The sequence below is a fragment of the Gallinula chloropus genome (assembly GCF_964237585.1).
Source record: "Gallinula chloropus genome assembly, chromosome: 28".
Classification (NCBI taxonomy): Eukaryota; Metazoa; Chordata; class Aves; order Gruiformes; family Rallidae; genus Gallinula; species Gallinula chloropus.
The window spans coordinates 6,558,104-6,578,040 of NC_140113.1; the positions used below are offsets into that span (position 1 = coordinate 6,558,104).

General features: G+C 51.6%; 1 protein-coding gene across 1 annotated transcript in view; it reads left to right on the forward strand.

Annotated features, from left to right (window-relative positions):
* LOC311201740 (fibrillin-2-like) overlaps positions 1-19,937 on the forward strand; it is a gene marked incomplete at both ends in the record, with an annotated part of 94,397 nt that overhangs the window by 44,410 nt on the left and 30,050 nt on the right. Inside the window, 9 exons of the mRNA XM_084276167.1 lie at positions 5,067-5,192; positions 11,697-11,849; positions 12,485-12,682; positions 13,346-13,489; positions 14,663-14,782; positions 16,337-16,462; positions 16,994-17,116; positions 17,788-18,063; positions 18,816-18,869. Coding sequence (XP_084132293.1) covers positions 5,067-5,192; positions 11,697-11,849; positions 12,485-12,682; positions 13,346-13,489; positions 14,663-14,782; positions 16,337-16,462; positions 16,994-17,116; positions 17,788-18,063; positions 18,816-18,869 — 1,320 coding nt within the window. The remainder of the gene's footprint in view (positions 1-5,066; positions 5,193-11,696; positions 11,850-12,484; positions 12,683-13,345; positions 13,490-14,662; positions 14,783-16,336; positions 16,463-16,993; positions 17,117-17,787; positions 18,064-18,815; positions 18,870-19,937) is intronic.

The window sequence follows — 19,937 nt, forward strand, 5'->3', positions numbered from 1 at the left end:
GTCCCTATGGACTAGACTTTCGTTACCACCACACGAAATTCCAGATTTTCTAACGCAGACAGGGCTCTATTTTTCACTCAGTTGAATCTCATTCATGTTTCTGGACTGGAAGGAGCTTTCCTGCATTTTCCATGAGCAGAGTGGGCAGGCTGGCCCGCTGTCCCCGCGAGTGGAACTCGATAGCCATTTTATTAGCGTGTTTTCAATTTTCTTACAAAATGTCTACAGAAGAGCTCATTGTTTGGAACCATTAAAAGCTCATTTCCATGGATTTGGTGTGGTTTGGAGGGTTCCATTACTCTCCTCTGTGGTTTCTTTGTGCTTTCTGGAAGGGAAGGTCTGAGAGTCCCGTGCGCTGCACGAGCTGGGGCTGATGAGGCATGACCTCTGCTACGTGACACGGAGATGTTTTCTCCATCAAGTCGTGTTTATTTAGCAGATGGAAAGGTTGGGGGTTTCAACATGTCTGTGGGCACCCGTGTTGGATGGGCTTTGCAGACTGCAACTCCCTTTTCTGAAGCTCTGTGTCCTTTGGCTTCCAGCATTTTCAGCCTTAACGATCAGGCCAACTCCAACCCAGCGAGTTGGAGACCAGGTCCAAGATCAACGTTTGCATTGAATTCTGCCATTGTCTGAAGAGCAGAGAGCACAGAATATTGCTTTAATTTTTAACAGAGTTGGAAAAGTCGTGAAGTAGCCAGGTTGGAGTTGGAAGAACTCCCCACCCAGAGCTGGCAGCCGGGTGTTAATGAGGGTGTACGTATCCGTCCCACGGTGTCAAGCTCTCCATGGACTTCAGCTCTGAATGAATCAAAACTACGAGGCACTTCACAAAGAGAAAAGAAAGGCAGCAAATGTGGTAGGGAAGAACTGAAACAACAAAGCCCAGGGCTCAGTTTCTCAAAGTACAGGATGTGTGAGTAGTCTTGAGAAACTCCAGCTCTTCTTTTTTCTGCTTCTGGAGCTGCTAGCGCTGCTCTCGTCTCAGCTAGGGCTTTCAGCAGGGAAAAAACCCTTACAGTTTGAGTTAACCTTTTGAATTAACTCTGGTTTTCCTTAAGAATGGAATGCAGTTGCTGCCCCCTACAAATGCATAGGCTTTCTCTTGGAGGGCTGACGCTGTGTGGTAAGTATTGATCTAATGCGATGCCAGCCTGTCAGCTGGCCTCCAGAGCTCTGAGACAGCAATCTTCAGGAGACTTGCACTGAAGTTTTAAGCCCTTGTTCCTACAGTACAACCAGTTTTTGCTTCATAAAGCTCTTTTCCCTTCCAGTGTTCTGCAAACTGTAACCAAACACAGGCCTGTAATTAAATGACAGGGCAGGCTGTAGTGATAAAATCTCTTTGGCTGCAGGGGCCCAGGTGGGGGAAGTGTTTTCTGCCGATTCGGATTTGCATTGCTGCCTTGCTCCAGGTTTCAAGCCCTGGCAGCTTGTTGGAGGGGCTCTGAGCATCAAAGAGCTAAGAGAGCGTGGCAGGGACAGAGGCCATAGCTCTGCTGCTTGCAAGAAGGGGCTGAAATTTTAGGCTTAGCTGAAAGTGTGGTTTTAGAGTTCCTAAGAAGCCGACTCAGAATGCATCTTCCCTCTTGATATCACAGAATCACAGGGGTTGGAAGGGACCTCCAGAGCCCATGGGGTCCAACCCCCTGCCAAAGCAGCTCCCCAGCTCATATTGCACAGGTCCAGTCTCACTTTGCAAGGGAAGAATCATCCCCATTAGGGGACAGCTCTTCTGCTGTGTTGAGACATTTCCCTTCAGATGAGATGGATTACTGCCTGGATCCCACTGTCTCTTTCTGCTGAGTGCAAATGGCATCTAGAAAAAACTCTGATGGAGCTGCTTGTTCTGTAACCATCTTGAGGTGCACTCCTGTCCAGGTGGTTTCTGCTGTCTTTTCTTCTGGAGGTCTAACAGCATAGACCCTCTCATACCTCTTTTCCCTCTGAACAAGGTGGGGGACTTTGTGGTGATGTGAATTAACCATCATCATCACATGTCCATGGGTACCCCACCCTGCAGCCAAAGGCTGGTGTAGGGGGGGGGTCACAGTGCCTGGGGCACAGTGGCAGAAGGCTCCTGGCAGGATGGAGTTTATGAGGATATTTCTGGAGGACCAAGGACAACACTTACTCCTTGAGAGTCACCTCTCTGCAGCCAGATTTCACGCCCCCCCTTGCCCACCCTTGGACTGTGCCTGTGCTCTTACAGTGGTAGGTGAGTTGAGTCCATCCCAAGCCTTGGGAACTAGCCCTATCCCTGGATGCCTAACCCAAAGATTATTTACCATTAGTGGAAATCTGTCTGCTCCATCTCAGCCTGAATGTAGAATGTCTCAGATTCAAGTTTTTCAGACACAGAGCACTGTGCCATCACCATCATCCTTGTGCATCTCTTCTGTGATCCCATCACACCTTCACAGCTTCTTGGATAAACATAAATGAGTCCTGCTGGTCCCTTAATGTCAGGCAGCTTTTTCCAGGCCTTGTGTCAACCCCCTAAACTCCAAACCCCTCAATTTATTCACATCCTCTTGTAAGAGCTGACACAGAGCTATGACAGCCAGGAATGATGCTCTTGGAGAGGTCACATCACCTACAGGCTTCTGCTCCCCGTTTCTCTTCAGGGTTGCACTAGCATTGCCAGCCACTGCATGGCACTGTGAGACTGCAGTCAGACACTTCCAGCCCAACTCAGATTTTTGTTTCCCACTGGGCAGGAGACAGCTCACCCACTCCTCTTTTCTTACAGAAATTTCTTGCCCAAAGACATCCTCCATCCCCACTCCCAGATGAGAGGTCTTTGCTGTTCTGCTTTTTCTCTTTCCTTCCTGGGGATTAGTCTGTGCCCTGCAGCAGCTCTAACCCCCACACATGCTAATGCCATCAGGCTGTTATGCTGTTCACATCAGAAAAATCCCCTCCAAGGAGCAGACTTTGACCAGTTCCTTCTCATTACTTTCCTGCCAGCCTCAGGCAGCATCTGAATTGCAGATAAAAATCCCCTTATCCATTCCCAACAGCACGAGAGGTTTAAAATGCAACAGATAAAGTTGCTTAGCAGAAATCATTTCTTTTGCCAATTGCCAAGGTGCATTTTTGGGGCTGTTTTTTTGCCACTGTGAACTACCAGGTAAATACTCCTTTGGCCTTTCAATACCACCTGGACTGTGACCACCAACCAAGTGCTTTGGGTGGATTAATTAGAGGTTGGATCTAATTCCATTCCAGCTTCTGAAACAGATTTCAGTTGGCAATAGAAAAAATACAATCTACAGCCCTGCTCCCAGAGAAATCCTTGGAGTCAAGTGCCCCAAAGCATGGGTGGGCACTCTATGTTTAATTATACTGACATCTTGCTCCAAATTTATTGAAAACAGATTGCCCTCTTTGAAATAGCTGATTTGCCTCCCTGTTCTCTTTAATTTTCCAAGTTTCATGCCCCAAGTGGTGCACATGGAAGTTTTGGGCTCTCTCTCTCTCTCTGTATCATCACTACAGGTACTTGGTGAATTTTCTTCTCTGCCCTCACCCTTCTCTGTTGCAGTTTGACTTTTGTTCAGCTCCAACTTTCAGGCTTTCTGTGTAGTTTCCATCTGCTGTTCACCAGAACTTTCACAAGGATAAGAAGCTCTTTAAATACTCCATACAAAAAGAGCCAAAGAAATAATTAACTGAAGAATTTTCTCAAGGTTGTAATACAAATGGCCTGGAAAATGTGAAGAACTCTACAGTTCTCAACCAAACCCTGTAGCGTCTCATCTTTCCAGCTCAGTTCTTCCAGCATGGATTAAAATCTGACTCTGAGCATCATATAGATGCTCTGTTTCAGGATCCAGACTGAGGCATCCAGGACCTGAAGGAGCTGGGCTGGTTCAGCCTGGAGAAGAGACCTGGAGGTTGGTGTCCCTGCCTGTGGCATGAGAGTTGGAGCTCTGTGACCCTTGGGGTCCCTCCCAACCCAGACCAGGCTGGGATTCTATGATTCTAAGATGACCTTGGCAATGGGGCTAGTCTCCCTGCTCAGCTCACAGTGAGGGTCTGTCCAATCTCCACACTAGACAGATGCTTGTAGAGCACATCCCAAGTTCAAACAGCAGAAGCTCCATCACCAGGGTGATTGTCTCTGATTTTTGTACTTTTATAATCTTTCTGCAATTAGTACCATATGCCTGGGCAGGGGCTGCCTGGTCCCTCTGATGTCTGAGTCCAGATGTTGCACCTTGACAAAAAGTTGTTGTGATGTCCTTGTTTTCCATTCTCTTAAAGCCAGAGAGATGCACCACTCTGGTATGTTACAAGGTCAGAGAGGTGGCAGTGGGCTGCTGGAGGAGCAGGATGTGGCAGGGCTTGCAAACCTGGATGGTGTTTCTTTGGTTGCCATGCATAATTAGGTGTGATCTCTCCAAGGACTCAAAGTATATCCCTATCTCTCTGATGATGAGATTAGGTCAAGCTGTGGCATGCTGATGGGATTGTTATGTAAATCCCTTCACACTGTAATAGGACAGCTGATTGAGGAGCTGAACCCACAGCAGGATCTGTCTGACTCCCCCCTGCCTAACTGGTAGTACAGACACCTTTTCACCTGGATTTGGATGCCTGAATGAGCTTAAAATTGAACCAAATCCCTCCTGTGTGGAGAAATTGGATGAATCATTCAGGAGCCCAGTGCTTTTTAAGAACACGAAGTTGGGTCATGATGTTGCAGCTCTGATGTTGCATCTGATGATGTAACAGCTCCGATGTTGCATCCTTGCTTTTAGTCACACAGAGGAACCTGCCTTCCATCAGTGACACACCTGCACAGAAGTGTTTCTGTCCTGAAGCTCCCTTTGTTCTCCAAGGAGCAAAACATCTCAGCTCAACTTGCCCAAAGTCCCGTAGAGATGAGCAGATCACCCCACCAACCCTCTGACTCACCCTTGGGAGGGGGGTTACTCCATCCCCTGTAACACCAGATACTGTCCTCTGGGATCCCAGCTCTGCTGCTGGGTCCACACAGCAGGTGGGAATGGAGATGGTTTGCCAGGAGAAGTGATGACTGTTGCTTTGTTCTCTTCTAGATGTGGACGAGTGCGGCGCGATCTCTGGCGTGTGCGACGGCGGCGAGTGCACCAACACCGCGGGCAGCTACGTGTGCTCCTGTCCACGGGGCTTCATGACCAGCCCCGACGGCTCACGCTGCATCGGTAAGATGCCACCTGGATCTCGGGGCTGCAGATACCTGGAGGGGTCACACTGTGCAGTCCAGGCTTGGTGACCACAAGGACATGTAGCAGCAATAGGACGAGGGGTGTTGGTTTTAAACCAGAGAAGGGGAGGTTTAGGTTGGATATTAGCAAAAAGTTCTTCAGTCTGAGGGTGGTGGGGTCACTGGGACAGGGTGCCCAGAGGGGTGGTGGAGGCCCCATCCCTGGAGACATCCAAGGTCAGGCCTGATGGGGCTCTTAGAACCTGCTCTAGTGAAGATGTCCCTGTCACTGCAGGATGGGACTGGATGGGCTTTAAAGGTCCCTTCCACCCTCACACATTCTCTGATTCTGTGATTTGTGATTTGCAAATCAAAGGGCAGGTTGTTCCTGCAGTAGCTGGTAAATGTTTTCCCATGTGCTGTCCTAGCAAGTGTCCTGGTCACAGGTTCAGAGCTGCTGCAGACAGGGGCCTTCTCCATCTCCAGAACTTGGAGTGCAGGTGCCCCACTGCTTGAAGGGCTTGGCAAGGGGTTGCTGAGGACACTAGGAGGAGAACTGGGGTGAGGCAGCAGTCTGTTTGAGGAAGGACCCTTGTGCTCCTACTCACAGAACCGCAGCAGCTAGTGGGAGAATCCCAGACACTGCCAGTTTATTCCTGCCTTGGGTGTCAGCCAGGGAGAGAAACCAGTGCTCCCCTACAACTCAACCAGAGGTGCACTGTGTGGGCAGCAGGTGACAGGAGGGGATCCTCCCCCTCTGCTCTGCCCTGGTCAGGCCCCACTGGAGTGTTGTGTCCAGGTCTGGGCTCCCTGGGATAAAAGGGACAGGGATCTCCTGGAGAGAGTCCAGAGGAGGGACAAGGGATGCTGAAGGGCCTGGAGCATCTCCCCTGTGAGGAAAGGCTGAGGGAGCTGGGGCTGTTCAGCCTGGAGAGAAGCAGCCTGAGAGGGGATCTGATCAATGGGGATCAATAGCTGAAGGGTGGGACCCAGGGGCCATGGGCAGCCTCTGCTCAGTGTCTGTGGGGAGAGGACAAGGGGCGATGGGCTCAAGCTGGAGCACAGGGAGTTCCCCCCAATGTGGGGAAGAACTTCTTCCCAGTGAGGGTGAGGGAGCCCTGGGACAGGCTGCCCAGGGGGTGTGGAGTCTCCTTCTCTGGAGAGATTCCAGCCCTGTCTGGACACCGACCTGTGTGCCCTGTCCCAGGGACCCTGCTTGGGCAGGAGGTGGGACCCCATGGGCTCTGGGGGTCCCTTCCCACCCCTGTGAGTCTGAATCCAGGCAAGCTTCCCCCAGAGCAACGAGCTCTCCTGCCTCCAGACCAGAGGCTGGAGTGAATCCTGCATGTTTAACAGATCAAAATTCCTTTCCAGGCCCCGTAAATATTTGATGGTCCATTTCTCTCAGTAACAGACAACTGTTTCTGTGATAAATACACCAGCTCTCTGTTTACTTGCTCTCAGCGGGGGCACCTCAGTCAAAACGAATCCCAGGGTTTGTCTCACTGATCAGGAAGCTCATTCACCTTTAGAAAGGCAACGATGTGAGGGGTTTGTAGGAGGAACTGTTACAGAAAAGGCAAAGATCATTGTTAGTGCAGTGCAAAATGTCAGGCACAGCTTTCCCTTCAAAGCCCTGGAAATTCCTACAGGAAAATCAGTAAATCAGTTCCAGATTCTTTTTTTTATCTCCACACAACATGGAGTAAAAATTAATCATATTCACATCCCAGAAAGAAAAAGTGTTGTAAAGAATAATGTACAAGTCACCTTGTTTGGGAATCTGATAGATTTTAATGAGAATGAAATTCTTTTCCTCCTGTTTCCCAGCCCCTGCCACCAGCCCAGAGGGGTGTGACGGTTGTCAGATGAGTCATGTGGATATTTCCCCACTTTCCTTGAAACCAAATGCTTCAAGAAATGAAAACTAAATAAAATTAGAAAGCCTGTATTTAAAAATAGTCTAAAAAAAGCTTAGTTAGCTGCAGTGGACTATGACTGCATCTGAACTCAATACATCATGCTCTAGTCATTTCCCTGAGCTAATACATGCTGCTGGGGTGCTGTCACTTTTTGGGACAGACAATATTTTTTCTGGCAAAATGCTCATTTACCATCAGGGTGTTGTTGCCCTGGGATCTATATTTTGCAAACACCCCACTTTCATCATTTGAGGGGGTTCTTCAGGGCTCCTTTGGAGAGTCTGTGGTGGTTGAAGCCCACAGTTTACATCCTGTGAAATAAATCAGGTGAATAGTTTGTAAAATCGAAGATGAATAAGGAATGTGGCCACCTTTAGAGCACAGGCAGCATCAGGAGAGAGCAGAAGAGGTTGTCACACCTCAGATGTTTAGGCTGGAAATGACCACAGTGTCTCATATATCATGGGGCACCAGCACTGGGAACGTGGTGACTTTATGGTGGCAGCTTTGATATATTCCCATCCCTTTCCCCTCCCTTTTTAGTAAAGTAAACACCTTTTTATTGCATTTGAATAATCTCCTGTAGTTTTTGCAGCTGAAACAGCAAGAGGCTGAGCTTGAGTTGATCCCAAATCTCATTAGCTGCTTTCACTGCCTTCCTCAGTGGAACACAAACAGTGGCGTGGCTGGAGAAAGCCTGTCATGGTTTGAAGTGAACGTTTATTGAGCCGTTCAGCCACCTGCACTTGACACAAAGAATCCAGCTCCACACATGGTCATAACAGTTCCATTCATGGATGCCTGTAAAAGAGGGGCTGGGCGTTTTGCAGGCAGCAGAAGGATCTGCTCCAGGAGGCTGTGAGCTTCTTTTGTGTTCAGCTTTCTTGGTGCAGTGGGTTGCTTTTCAAGAACAGCTTAAAAGAATGATTTTTAAATGAGAAAAAATAGCCCTTTGGGTGCATTTCCAGCCCTGCACTTGGTGTTCCCTTGTTCATTGCAAGTCAGCGCTCCTGCACGTTGCTTCCTTTGCTCTTGTTCCCTGATGGTGCAGCAAAGCTCTGAGGGATGGAGATCTCATCTCTCCTTGGGCAACATCAGCAGATTTACTGCCTGAAGTTCCAGGTAGGGCCAAATCTTGCTTATCCTTGCAAAGTCCTGGGCTCAGAGAAGGTTGTGAGTGTGACACCAAGAGCCTCATCTGCCTGGAGAACCCTTTTTTGCTTGCTTTGGTCATCATCTGGGAGAGGAAAGAAGGAAATACAAGGAGATAATGTTTCTGAGGGCAAGAAATGACAAAAGGGAAGCGGTGTGAGCATCACCAGCTCAGAATAGATGGATAAAGAGCTGAGGAGGGAGCCTGAGCAGAGCCCCACAACAGCTCCTGAGGCAGTGAGGGACCTGGGGATGGTTCCAAGCAGAGGTCTCAGGCACCTGCACTGCAAACCAGCCCTCCAGCCCACATTTGCAAAGCATTTCTTCTCTAAGGGAATAATTTTTTATCACATCATGTGAGGGATGTGTTGATACTTCAGCCTTGGAACTGTTGAACTGGCAGGTGAATTTGGAGAAGGGTGAGCAGCCAGGGAGGGAGTGAATTTATTACAGCACTCATCAGTGAAGAAACCATCCAGCAGTGACCCACAGAGCTTCCCTCTTGGCACTGAAGCCCTCCTGCAGTGTGACAGGAGGAGCCTTGGTGGCCGAGGTGTGCCGTAGGTGTTGTGGTTTGGTGGGAGCTGTGCACACAGGGATGCTTTGTGTCTTCACTGAGACTGGCACCACCATCTGATCTTACCCAGCTGAGAATGAAGCTGGTTGGTTTTCCAGAAACAGAGAACAGATGGTGTGATCACTGACTGACCTCACCAGTGTCTGAGGCTCCCTTCTGCTCTCTTCTTCCTTGCAAACCAAGCCCCGTTGAACATCTTGGAGGGGAGACCTCTGGCTATGTGCTTCTGTGTTGTGTCTCCCTCCTCAGCTAATAGTTCTTTGTAGTCACAGCCAACTGCCTTGTGCAACCACTGCTTTGTTTGGGTTTGGTCACTTGAGCTTCTCAGTTTCTGTTCATGACAAGACCCAAAGTGAGAGAGATGCCCACCCTCCAGAGTTCCCTCCTGGGAAGCAGGACCAGCACTTTGTATTCCTCTGTCTTTCCCTTCCTCCAAGTCACCACCAAAGAAACCACCCAGGTTTTCATCAGGATGAAAACTGCAAAATCCCTTGTGAGAGCCCAGCAGATCTTGGACACCTTGTGCAGGCCACAGAGGCTGTCCATGCCAGGGGAAGGTAGAGGTTAGCCATGCTGGGTGGTCAGAAGGTGCAGCTCCTGGTGTGGGGCTTCTCCTGGCCATCAGGACACACACATACCAGGACATCATGGCCCAGCTGGATGGGCACAGAAGGTCCATCCTGGAGTTGCTCCTGTTCCATTATGAGCATCCCAAACTCCACCTCCTGCTCTACCACCCTTGGCTGGACCTTGTAGAGCATCTGCAGCCTCTCTGAATCAGAGACCTCTGGCAGACCTGTGGCTCAATCCCCCACCTCTCTGTGCTGTCTAATCTCATGTGGAATTTACTTCTTCTCCCCTGCAGCACTGTCTGGTTTCCTGAGGTTGTTGTGCAGACCTGTTCCCTTCACAGCTGCAGAGGGAGGCAGAGCAAAACCACAGGCTTTGTGCTCCTACCTCCAGCGTGTGGGTGGTCCTGCAGGAGGTCACAGAGGGACCACAGGGACCCACTGTTCTTTCCATCCACCCTCTCTGCCCAAGGCAGCTCCAGATGAGTTTTCAATTAGTTCTGATCTTCATTTCTAAGAGAGATTATTACAAACTGCAGCAGCGACAGCTGAATTAAATGAACCTTTGTCCAGATGAATGGGGGCTGGACTGTTCCCTCAGTTGCACAAACTGCTGTGACCTCCCTGCCTTGTCAAACTTGTCAGCACGTCTGTCTGTGAGGAAGGAGCTTGAGCTCCCTGAGTCACTCCTTGCCCATTGACTGGGTGGCTGTCACCATGTATCTCAGCAAGCATCCCACTGAAGAACAGAAGGAGCTGGCTGGGATCTGTCCTCTCTAATGCCCAAAGGGTTTATTCCAACCAACCATCCTCGTATCTAGAAGTTCATTTAAGCTCAGCCCTAAGCCCTCACTTAGCTAAACTCCCATTGAGAGTTTGAGGTGCAGCAAATGGCCCCACCATCCTGCCCTGGCTTGTCCAGAGAGCGGCTTCTTTCTGGGGTAGGAGGGGACTGCTTGCTGATGCTACGTAACATCAACCTGTCGATGTGCTGTGGAAACACGTCCCTGTGCTACACCCCAGCATCTGCTGAACCCTGCAAAGACATGGGCATTGCCTTTGCACTCTTGCCATTTGCCAGAGATCAAGAGCTCAAGATGACCCAAACATCCTCGTGGCTTCTACTTCCCTTCATTAGGATTAGGAGCTAATCTGGTGTTGTGTTCAATCCCCTCACTCAAGTTTCCCTTCTGACTAGTCTGTCTGTCTTTCTGCGAGTCTCTCTGGTGGATGAAGTTCCCTAGAAGGGAATAACAGTTCATGCTGAACTCAATGGGGGAAAGGATGTATCTGAGAAAAGACCTGCTGGTTTAGTCACCCTGGCTTTAAATGAGGTCAGTGTCCTCTGCAAGGCACCGAGCTGTGATTAGAGAAGAAATGTAACCACAGCCCACAGATCAAACAGCTCCATGCAATTAATTTCAATTATATTTCAGGAAAGTGTCAGCCTGCTGGCTAATGTCAGTCCAGAGGCACAGATGACAAATCAGACTAGACTTTCCCCCTCATTAATTTACTTGAGAAACAAGGACGGGAGATGAATGAGTGGAAGATTCCAGGTTTTCCTAGAGGACTCGGTGCCAGATGGAGCCTGCTCAGCATGTGAAAGACCCTCAGTCTCCCTGGGCCTTGTCCAGAAGCCGCACACACCAAACGTTGGTGCCAGGCTTGGTGCCTGTGGCTTTGGCCAGGCTGGAGGGATGCAGAACTGAGAGCAGCCCCGTTTGTTTAGTGAGAGATGCTGGGACCACTGGGAGCTGGCAGGGAATGCTTCCTCATGGGACATTTGCTGTTATATCAATCTTGGGAGGGGGAGGCAAGTCCTTGCCAAACCTGAGATGTGCAGAGCTGTACAGGAAGCATGGGATGAGGTGGGGCATCTCAACTGTCTTCTGCTCCTTGAATTCAGCCAGAATCTTTTGGGTCAGCTTGTTCTTCCTGCAGGGCAAGGAAGGCAGCTCCCAGTGGAGAATCTGATGGGGAGGGATTGCCCACCTACTACCTGTTTCTTGCTCTTGGTCAGGATGCATGTAGTGTTTAGGAGCCTAAATGGGAATGTGAGTTATAATAGTGGGGAATGTGGCCTGGCCCTGCAGCCTTGGGGTGCTCCAAATGGACGTGCTGGAGAACCTCATGGTCTGGGGGTCGAGGGAGGTGAGGTTGTGACATGGGACAGCCAGAAGAGATGCCATTGGGAATGGGCACTCCAGACCTGACCCAGAGTATGGTGATGATGATGATGATGATACAAACGTGTCTCCTTCTCCTCCCCCTCTCTGCAGACCAGCGGATCGGCACGTGTTTCTCTGCTCTGATCGGGGGCCGCTGTGCCGGAGACCTTCCTGGGCAGTACACCAAGATGCAGTGCTGCTGCGACTCCGGGCGCTGCTGGGCCATTGCTCAGACTCCAGAGATGTGTCCTGTCCGGGGCTCTGGTGAGTGCAGCCTCCTGCTGCGGGGCCAACCCGTGGCCCTGATGGGCCTGTTGGTACCCCAGCCTTGACGCAGAGAACCGTCAACATAACACCCAGGGAAAGGTTACATGGGGATGCTGGCTCTCCTGCCTGTGTCTTCTCTGAAGTTGAGCCAGATGAGTTCAGCCAAGGCAAGAATTTATCCTTTCCTCCTACCCTTCAGCTCGCTGGCTCCCACCATAATTGTCTCTTGGGGCCAAACGAGGGTGAGCCCCAGCAGCAGGAGGCCTTGAGGAGGCACAGCACTCTGGATCTATCCCTCTGCCTCTTCTTTCACCGCCAGCTCTGAGCAGGGCAGAGCTGTACGTTGTCTGGCACCCTCCTGTGCCCCATCCTTTCCTGCACGAAGGGACCCCACAGCGTCAGTTGTCCCCCATGCACCCCAAGGAGCCGCTGCCAGACATCCTGGCAAGCTGTGTCTCATCATCTCCTCTGGAGTGAAGGGTGTTAAACCTCTCCTCACCCATCCACCCTGTTCCCATCAGCATCCGTCCTGCCGGGCCGTCTCCTCCCTCTGTTCTCTGCACTCTGGCTGGGGCAGGAGGGGGGGATTCAGGCGCTCTTGGAAAAACACTAAGGCAGCTGTTTTGTTTCAGATGAGTACCGCAGGCTTTGCATCGAAGGACTCCCAGTCGTGCCAGGGTTCCCTGGGAGCTTTCCAGGAATTCCTGGATTTGGGCCCAATGGTGTTGGGCCGGGACTCAACGGGCCTGGAGGCATCGGACCAAATGGGGCAAATGGACAAGGCGGGATCCCAGGTCTGCCTGGAATGGGCCCAGGAAGTTCAAGCATCGGTAATTAAACTGCCTTTCTTGCTGTGCTGACCCAGTTTGGCTGCCTGTCTCAGGACACAGGCAGCGTGTCTGTCTGCGCGCCGGCCCGCTGCTCCGCGCCGCGCACACACGAGCAGAGTGCCTGTGCTCTTAGCCAGCTACAGGGTTTATTTTGACACGGGGGGAGTGATGGGATGTGACACTAATGCTGTGCAGGATGCTGAGCCCAGAAGCAGATCAAACAGCGTCTGCTGGCAGAGCAAGGGAGCTGAGGCTGGCTCCAGTGCAGAATATCTTTCTAATTACCAAACAGGAGAGGAGCTTTCACGTCACCACCTCACTTTCTGCCTCCCCAAAACAAAACTGTTTTCCCACCCCCTTGGACACCCCTCCCCTGCACGTCCCGGTACAGCTCCTCCTGCCTATCAAAATGCACTGGGTGTCAGTAAATACCAATGCCCACCTTGCTCCTGAGAGGCCTGTGTGTGTCTGTGGGGTAGAGCCGTGCCAGGTACTGCAGCACCCTGCAGAGATTTCGGAAGCAGCTGCGTTTGTCTCTGCAGCCCCGTGGTTGTTCAGGGCACAGGAGGACCACTGATGGCTCACGGTGTCTGGAGTTGTCACCCTGCTGCCTGGGGACAGCCAGGGGAGCTGTAATCCTCTACCTGTCTCTGTGCTTTCCAGGAACTGCCACTTTGAATCAGACCATCGACATCTGCAAGCACTTCACTAACCTCTGCCTGAACGGCCGCTGCATCCCCACCCCGTCCAGCTACCGCTGCGAGTGCAACATGGGCTACAAGCAGGACGTGCGCGGGGAGTGCATCGGTGAGTCGCTCTGCTCGGCACCCACACACCCAGGTCAGCCCCAGCTGTGCCACGTGCCTGCTCCTAACAGCACCTCCAGCTGCTAGCCAGCCCCCATTCCAGCCAGAGCTCCCCATGAGAGGCTGGAGACAGAGCCCTTGTGTCAGGTAATGAAGCAGCATGATGCAAAGGATATGGGATGCAAAGGATATGGGATGCAAAGGATATGGGATGCAAAGGATAAGTCTTCCCCAAGAAATGTCTGGGGTGACAACTCTGGTAGCCACAACATTGCCATTGGCTTGGCGGTGGCCAGTTCCTGCTGTGGGAAGCCCCAGATAACCAGTCCCTGGGCAGGGCACTCCACCAGTTTTCAGGCAGCTGCCTGCTCTGCTTACCCCACAGGCTTAGGCTGCAGCCACCACAGTCAGCCCAGCTAGCTGGTGGCTGTGCAAGCCTACTCAGAAGCTTGAGATCTCTGAGTAATTAGAATTAGGAGGATGGCATCTTTCAAAAGAGATACCATTTTATAGTGGGCTATTTTTTAATGAGACCTCTGAAAATGTGTCCTGGTGAAAGAAAATGATGTCCACTCACTGCATCTGCAAAGAACAGGCCCCCTAGGCTGGCATCTCCACCTAAGCAGACCTCCCAAGGACTGAAATAACTGTCCAGACCTTAGGTTGTGTGGCAATCCAGCAGCTGGATGGATCCACCTAGCCATGGTGGATGTCACAGCTGGAAGTACACCCAGCTAGAAGAACTCTTGAAAACAGGAAAACCCAACCATGCAACCTGGATGCAGATACAGGTAGTGGGACAGAGTGCACCCTCAGGACGTTGGCACCAAGCTGAGTGGTGCAGTTGATTCACTCAAGGGAAGAGAAGCTGTGCTGGCCGTGCTGTCAGGATGCTGGGCACTGCAGCTGAAAGGATGGGCTCAGCAGCACACAGGAGGCAACCTTGAGAACGTCTCCTGCTGTCTCACTGTGTATTCATAGGATGGTTTTGGTTGGAAAAGACCTTCAAGATCATCCAGTCCAACCATCTATCCAGCCCTACTGGGTCCAACACTAGACCACGTCACCAAGATCGAGTCCAACCCTATTGGGTCCAGCATGAAACCTCCTCACCAAGCACAACATCTGCTCCTTGCATGATGGTGACTCACAGGTTGGGCCTTTCTTCTTGCAGATGTGGATGAGTGCTCCAGCAGCCCCTGTGTGCATGGTGACTGCGTGAACACACCCGGCTCCTACCACTGCAAGTGCCACGAAGGCTTCCAGAGCACCCCCACAAAGCAGGCTTGCATTGGTAAGTGTTTTCTGTCTCTGCTTTTGGGAGGGAACAGTGCTCCAAGAGTGTTGGCAGCAGTATCATGGCTCTAAAGGGGAAGCAGTGAGGAGAACCCAGCACCAACCAGCCTCCCAGCCAGGTCTGTGATGGCATTTCAGAACAACTTAATCTTGCTGCCAGCAGTGTCCTGAAGTCTATCAAGGAGAGGTTTCCTCTCCTCTCATCTACCTTAAAATTGGCTGGCAGCAATCAAGGAAATGACAGTGCTTTTCAAGAGCAGGACTCTCTTTAAAGATGACAGCATTTTATCTTGACAAAAGAGGGCTTTGAGGAGTGTTTGTGTCAGTGAAGGGATTGGGACACCTGGCAGAGTTGTTCTGTCAGTGTCTTGCAGCAAGATGGTGCTCTAGGTGAGGGACTGCTGAAGAGGAATGACGGGAAGGGCAGGTCCCATGTGGCCAAGAAGCAAAGGGAAATTTCCCTGTCGCTGTCTGATCTTTGATTTCATTTATTTTGCTGCCTAGTGGATTCTGATGAAGGGGTTTCCAAAGGATCCCCCAATGTGAAAGGCTTTCCCTAATTTCCAAATGAAGTATTTCAAGCCAAATTCTTCTTGTGATTCTTTTTCTGGCCGTTAAAATTGGTTCAGCACTGTCCTCTACGTGCTTCACATGTTGGGAAACTGCAGTTTGTAACCCCCTGTCATCTCCCCTCTAGACTAAACAAATGCAAGTCTCCCAATCTCCTCTCACTGATAGTGTTTCTAAGCTTCTCATTGTCCGTGTTCTTATCTGCTCAACTTCCTCCATTTTCTCATGTGCAGTGCCAAAATTGGCTGTCGTTCTTCAGCTGTGACCTCTCTAGCTGTCAGGACAAGAAACCATCCCATGGGGCTCACACACACAGCTCTTCTGTTGATACAGCTCAAAAGGAGCTGCAGGGCCACCCCCTTTCATCTGTGATTAGGACCCTTTTCTGCCAGGCTCCTCTCAAACGGATTTTTCCATGTTAGGAGAAGTCTACAAAGTGTCTGGATCATCTGTTGCTGCTGGGGCCACACTTGGGTTTCTGCAATTTGCTCATAATGTAGCTCATCCTGTCTTCTCCAGCTCTTGATAAGGGGTCAGGAACAACCCCCTTCCTGAAACAGTCGTCTTTTCCTCTGCTCAGAAGGGTTCAGCATCCTGAGCAACTGGACACCACGTTCTTGGTGCACTGGGACCACATCTCTGTGCTGTGTTATAGCAGGGCTGAGTCAGACTGATGCTGTGGGGGCTTCTGATGCCTACCATGGACTTGAACAGCCCATGGATAATTTGAGTTGCAAAGGTGCCCCGGGGCAGGAGGTTGACAAGGACATTGTGGAGGGCCTGAGATCCCAGAGCTGCCAGCAGCACCAATGCCACGCTGCTTCCAGCACTTGCAGAGATCTTCTCCACGTTCCATCTCAGGAGTGTGGTGCTGGAGCAGGGTGTGTTTTGTGTCTGGGAGCACTTGCCTGGCTTTCTCATGGAGCCAATGAAACCAAAACTGCTTCTCACTCCATCTGCTGCTACTTCCTTGTGTTCACAGACATCGACGAGTGCATCATGAACGGGGTGATGTGTCGGAACGGCCGCTGTGTCAACACTGACGGCAGCTTCCAGTGCATCTGCAACGCTGGCTTTGAAATCACCCCTGATGGCAAGAACTGTGTTGGTAAGCTCTTTCCTGGTGTGCTGTCATCTGTGGCCGTGGAGAGGTTGGGACTGGACTGAGACTGTGTCCTTCTGGGGGACTGGTGGGTACTTTAATCTGCATGGTACTCCTTTTGTCCCAGATAGATGCTGCTAGGGTAGAGCATATCTCAAAATGAGAGAAGATTCAGTGTCACTGAAGTAGGGAGGCATTTTTATAAGGGTGTTAGCGCTCCTATACGTTTTGGGGACTAGGAGCATGAACAGGATGTTGTCCATCACCCTGAGAGCTGTTGCCTTCAGCAGCCAGTGTCTGAGCACTGCTGCGAGCTGCATGGGCTGCCCAGGATACCCAGAGCAGAAGGGACACAGCAGGATAGCTCCCACCAGGAGAAGCAACAGGAACTCTGCCTTGAGGAGCACCCGCTGCCATAAGGAGCAATCTACTGTGACATGGGGACTGTGACATGGGGGACAGAGCTTTTGGGTGAGGACTTTTTAAGGAGAGTCTTATTGCAGGTCTCAGCTCCTGTTTTCTGTTTGTCCTCCCCAGACCATGATGAATGTGCTACAACCAACATGTGCCTCAACGGGATGTGTATCAACGAGGACGGCAGCTTCAAATGCATCTGCAAGCCTGGGTTTGTGCTGGCTCCCAATGGGCGGTACTGTGTCGGTGAGTGTGTCCCCAAGCATGGTCTCTGCCCTCTTCCCAGCCTGCTGTCCACCTTCCTGGGGACTTGTCTGAGGGCACAGGGAGCTGAGAAAAACCAGGTCTGTTGCCAGGCATCTCCTACTCCACCACCAGAAATTCCCTCCTCACAGCAGAATGGACACAAGGGAAAATGTTCTTGCACCTCCACTACTTCACCACAGATTGGAGCTTAAATCCTCTTTCTGAAGAAGGTTCAGCAGGGCTGTGAAGCTGTGTATGACCAACATGAGCTAGTAACAGTCATCTCTACAGCTTTCCCAGCCTCTACAACCCCTTTCGCTACAGTCCCAAAGCCAGGAAGGTTAGGATGGGATGGTGGAGGGCAGAAAGGAGGAGAACACAGTGTTTCTTCAATATACTGCTGTGACAGGGGGTGAATTCTCTGCCTCACTGCCTTGTTAACAGCAGAGACTGGACCCTGCTACTCTGAGAAGGGACTGGGTCTCTGGAGACTGGAGAAGCCCAGATCCTCAGTCCTTCCCTTGATCCCTCAGGGACAGCCAGATGATGGGATGCTCTAAACTGCCTCTCTGGTTCCCTTATCGGCGCCAAGTCTCCCTGCAGAAGAGTCTCGAGTCCGTGCGTGTTGGTGCCTGTGGGTAGGTAACAGCCAGTGTCTGTTCCCCTCTCAGACATCGACGAGTGCGAGACGCCGGGGATCTGCATGAACGGCTGGTGCATCAACACCGAGGGCTCCTTCCGCTGCGAGTGCCTGGGGGGGCTGGCGATCGGCGTGGACGGGCGGGTCTGCGTGGACACCCACATGCGCAGCACCTGCTACGGGGGCATTAAGAAGGGCACGTGCGCTCGTCCCTTCCCGGGCGCTGTCACCAAGTCCGAGTGCTGCTGTGCTAACCCAGACCATGGCTTTGGGGAACCCTGCCAACCCTGTCCGGCCAAGAACTCCGGTGAGCTCCTCTTGCACATCACAGACTCACAGACTCACAGGGGTGGGAAAGGACCCCCAGAGCCCATGGGGTCCCACCCCCTGCCCAAGCAGGGTCCCTGGGACAGGGCACACAGGTCGGTGTCCAGACGGGGCTGGAATCTCTCCAGAGAAGGAGACTCCACACCCCCTGGGCAGCCTGTCCCAGGGCTCCCTTGCCCTCAGTCTGCAAAATTTCTTCCCCATGTTGGTGCAGAACTCCCTGTGCTCCAACTTGCAGCCATCGCCCCTTGTCCTGTCCCCACAGACACTGAAAAGGGGCTGCCCATTTCCCCCTGCATCCCATCCTTAAGATATTTATAAACATTAATAAGGTCCCCCCTTAGTCTTCTTTTCTCCAGGCTGAACAGTCCCAGCTTACTCAGCCAGGAAGGTGCTCAGAGATGTTATGGGTCCCTGAGATGGCCTAGGCAGCTTGTTAGCATCACAAGAAAGCAGTAGGCAGGGGAAAAGGGATGCTGTGTAGTCAGCAATTTAGGTTGGATCCACAGATCTGATGCTGAGCTCACTACAGGGATTCTCATGGCATTGGGCTACTAACTGTGAGTATCAGGTCTAAAATACACATTATATAAGTTTAAGCAGACACTGGTTTGGAAGCCCACAGATGATGTTCTATCAAAAAAAAGAAGAAACCCAGTGTTACCCCAAATTAATGTGACTGTGCATGAACTGCCTGGGAAAGCTAATGGCTCTGTTGTGCTCTCTACACAGCTGAATTCCAGGCTCTCTGCAGCAGCGGCATTGGAATAACAGCTGATGGCAGAGGTATGTGCATCCCCCGTACCAGATTCGAGACAGGCACATCTAATGTCACTCTCAAGCCTCCTTTCAGCTGCTTTTAGAGGGGTGTAGGTGCATCTGCGTGACCCCAGGAGCAGGCAGCGTGCGCGGGCGTGCTGGGGAGTTGGCACGTTACGCCCACGTACGTGAGAGCACAGGGTAGCTTGGGTGGGTGTCCGTGTGTGCAGGAGCCAACCTCTGTGTTGATGGGTGTCTGTGGCTGGGGCATGAGCACAGGCTTGGGGCAGAGGGGTGCTGAGCATCTTTTCTTCTCCCCAAAGCACCGTGAGTTGACGTTGAGCAAACATCCCCCAGGACTCTGTGTTGGGTCGAGCGGTTGATTCCTGGCACCCTGTGGAAACTGCATTTCTGGGGATGCACACACAGAGTTTGGCTTTACTCCCTGCTTTGATGGGAATGAAGAGCGTGACCAATTGCATCCCCTTGCTTGTTTCCCTCCTCTGCCCTCCAGCTCCATGGTCACAGGAGGAGGGGTTTTCACAGTCTCCCAGGGAGAGGGAGGTGATAAGCGCGTGCTGGGATGGGCTGCCAAGGGGCTGCTTTGAATTAGAGAGGTCAGGCAGGAGGCTGAGCTGCCAGCCCTGGGCAGTGCTTGGATCAGCAGGAAGAGCACAAAGCAGCCAGATAGCTACAGCCTTTCAAAACTTTCCAAATGGGAATGAGCCAGAGGCAAAACCCTGGTGGCTTCTTGGGCCTCTTTCCAGGGCACCGTATCTTGGCCGAAGTCAGTCTCAGACTAACGAGATAAGATGCTTTCTAGCAAGAAGCTAATATCAGACTTGCTCTGGTCAGCCCATCACTGTCCACAGCCAGGACCATGTGCACTTCTGTGCTCTCCAGGGTCACTTTTCCCTGGGTCTGTAACTGAACTCCAACTGCGTGGAGACAAAGGCCAGCAGTGTCTGGGAAGCCCTGGCCTGGGCTGCTTGCCATCTGGCACTGTGAGGACACTGCTGTGCAAACACAAACCTGCCCTGTTCTGGGGGGAGGCTGGTTCTCACCGTGGTAAAATCTCTTTGGGTACCAGAGCTT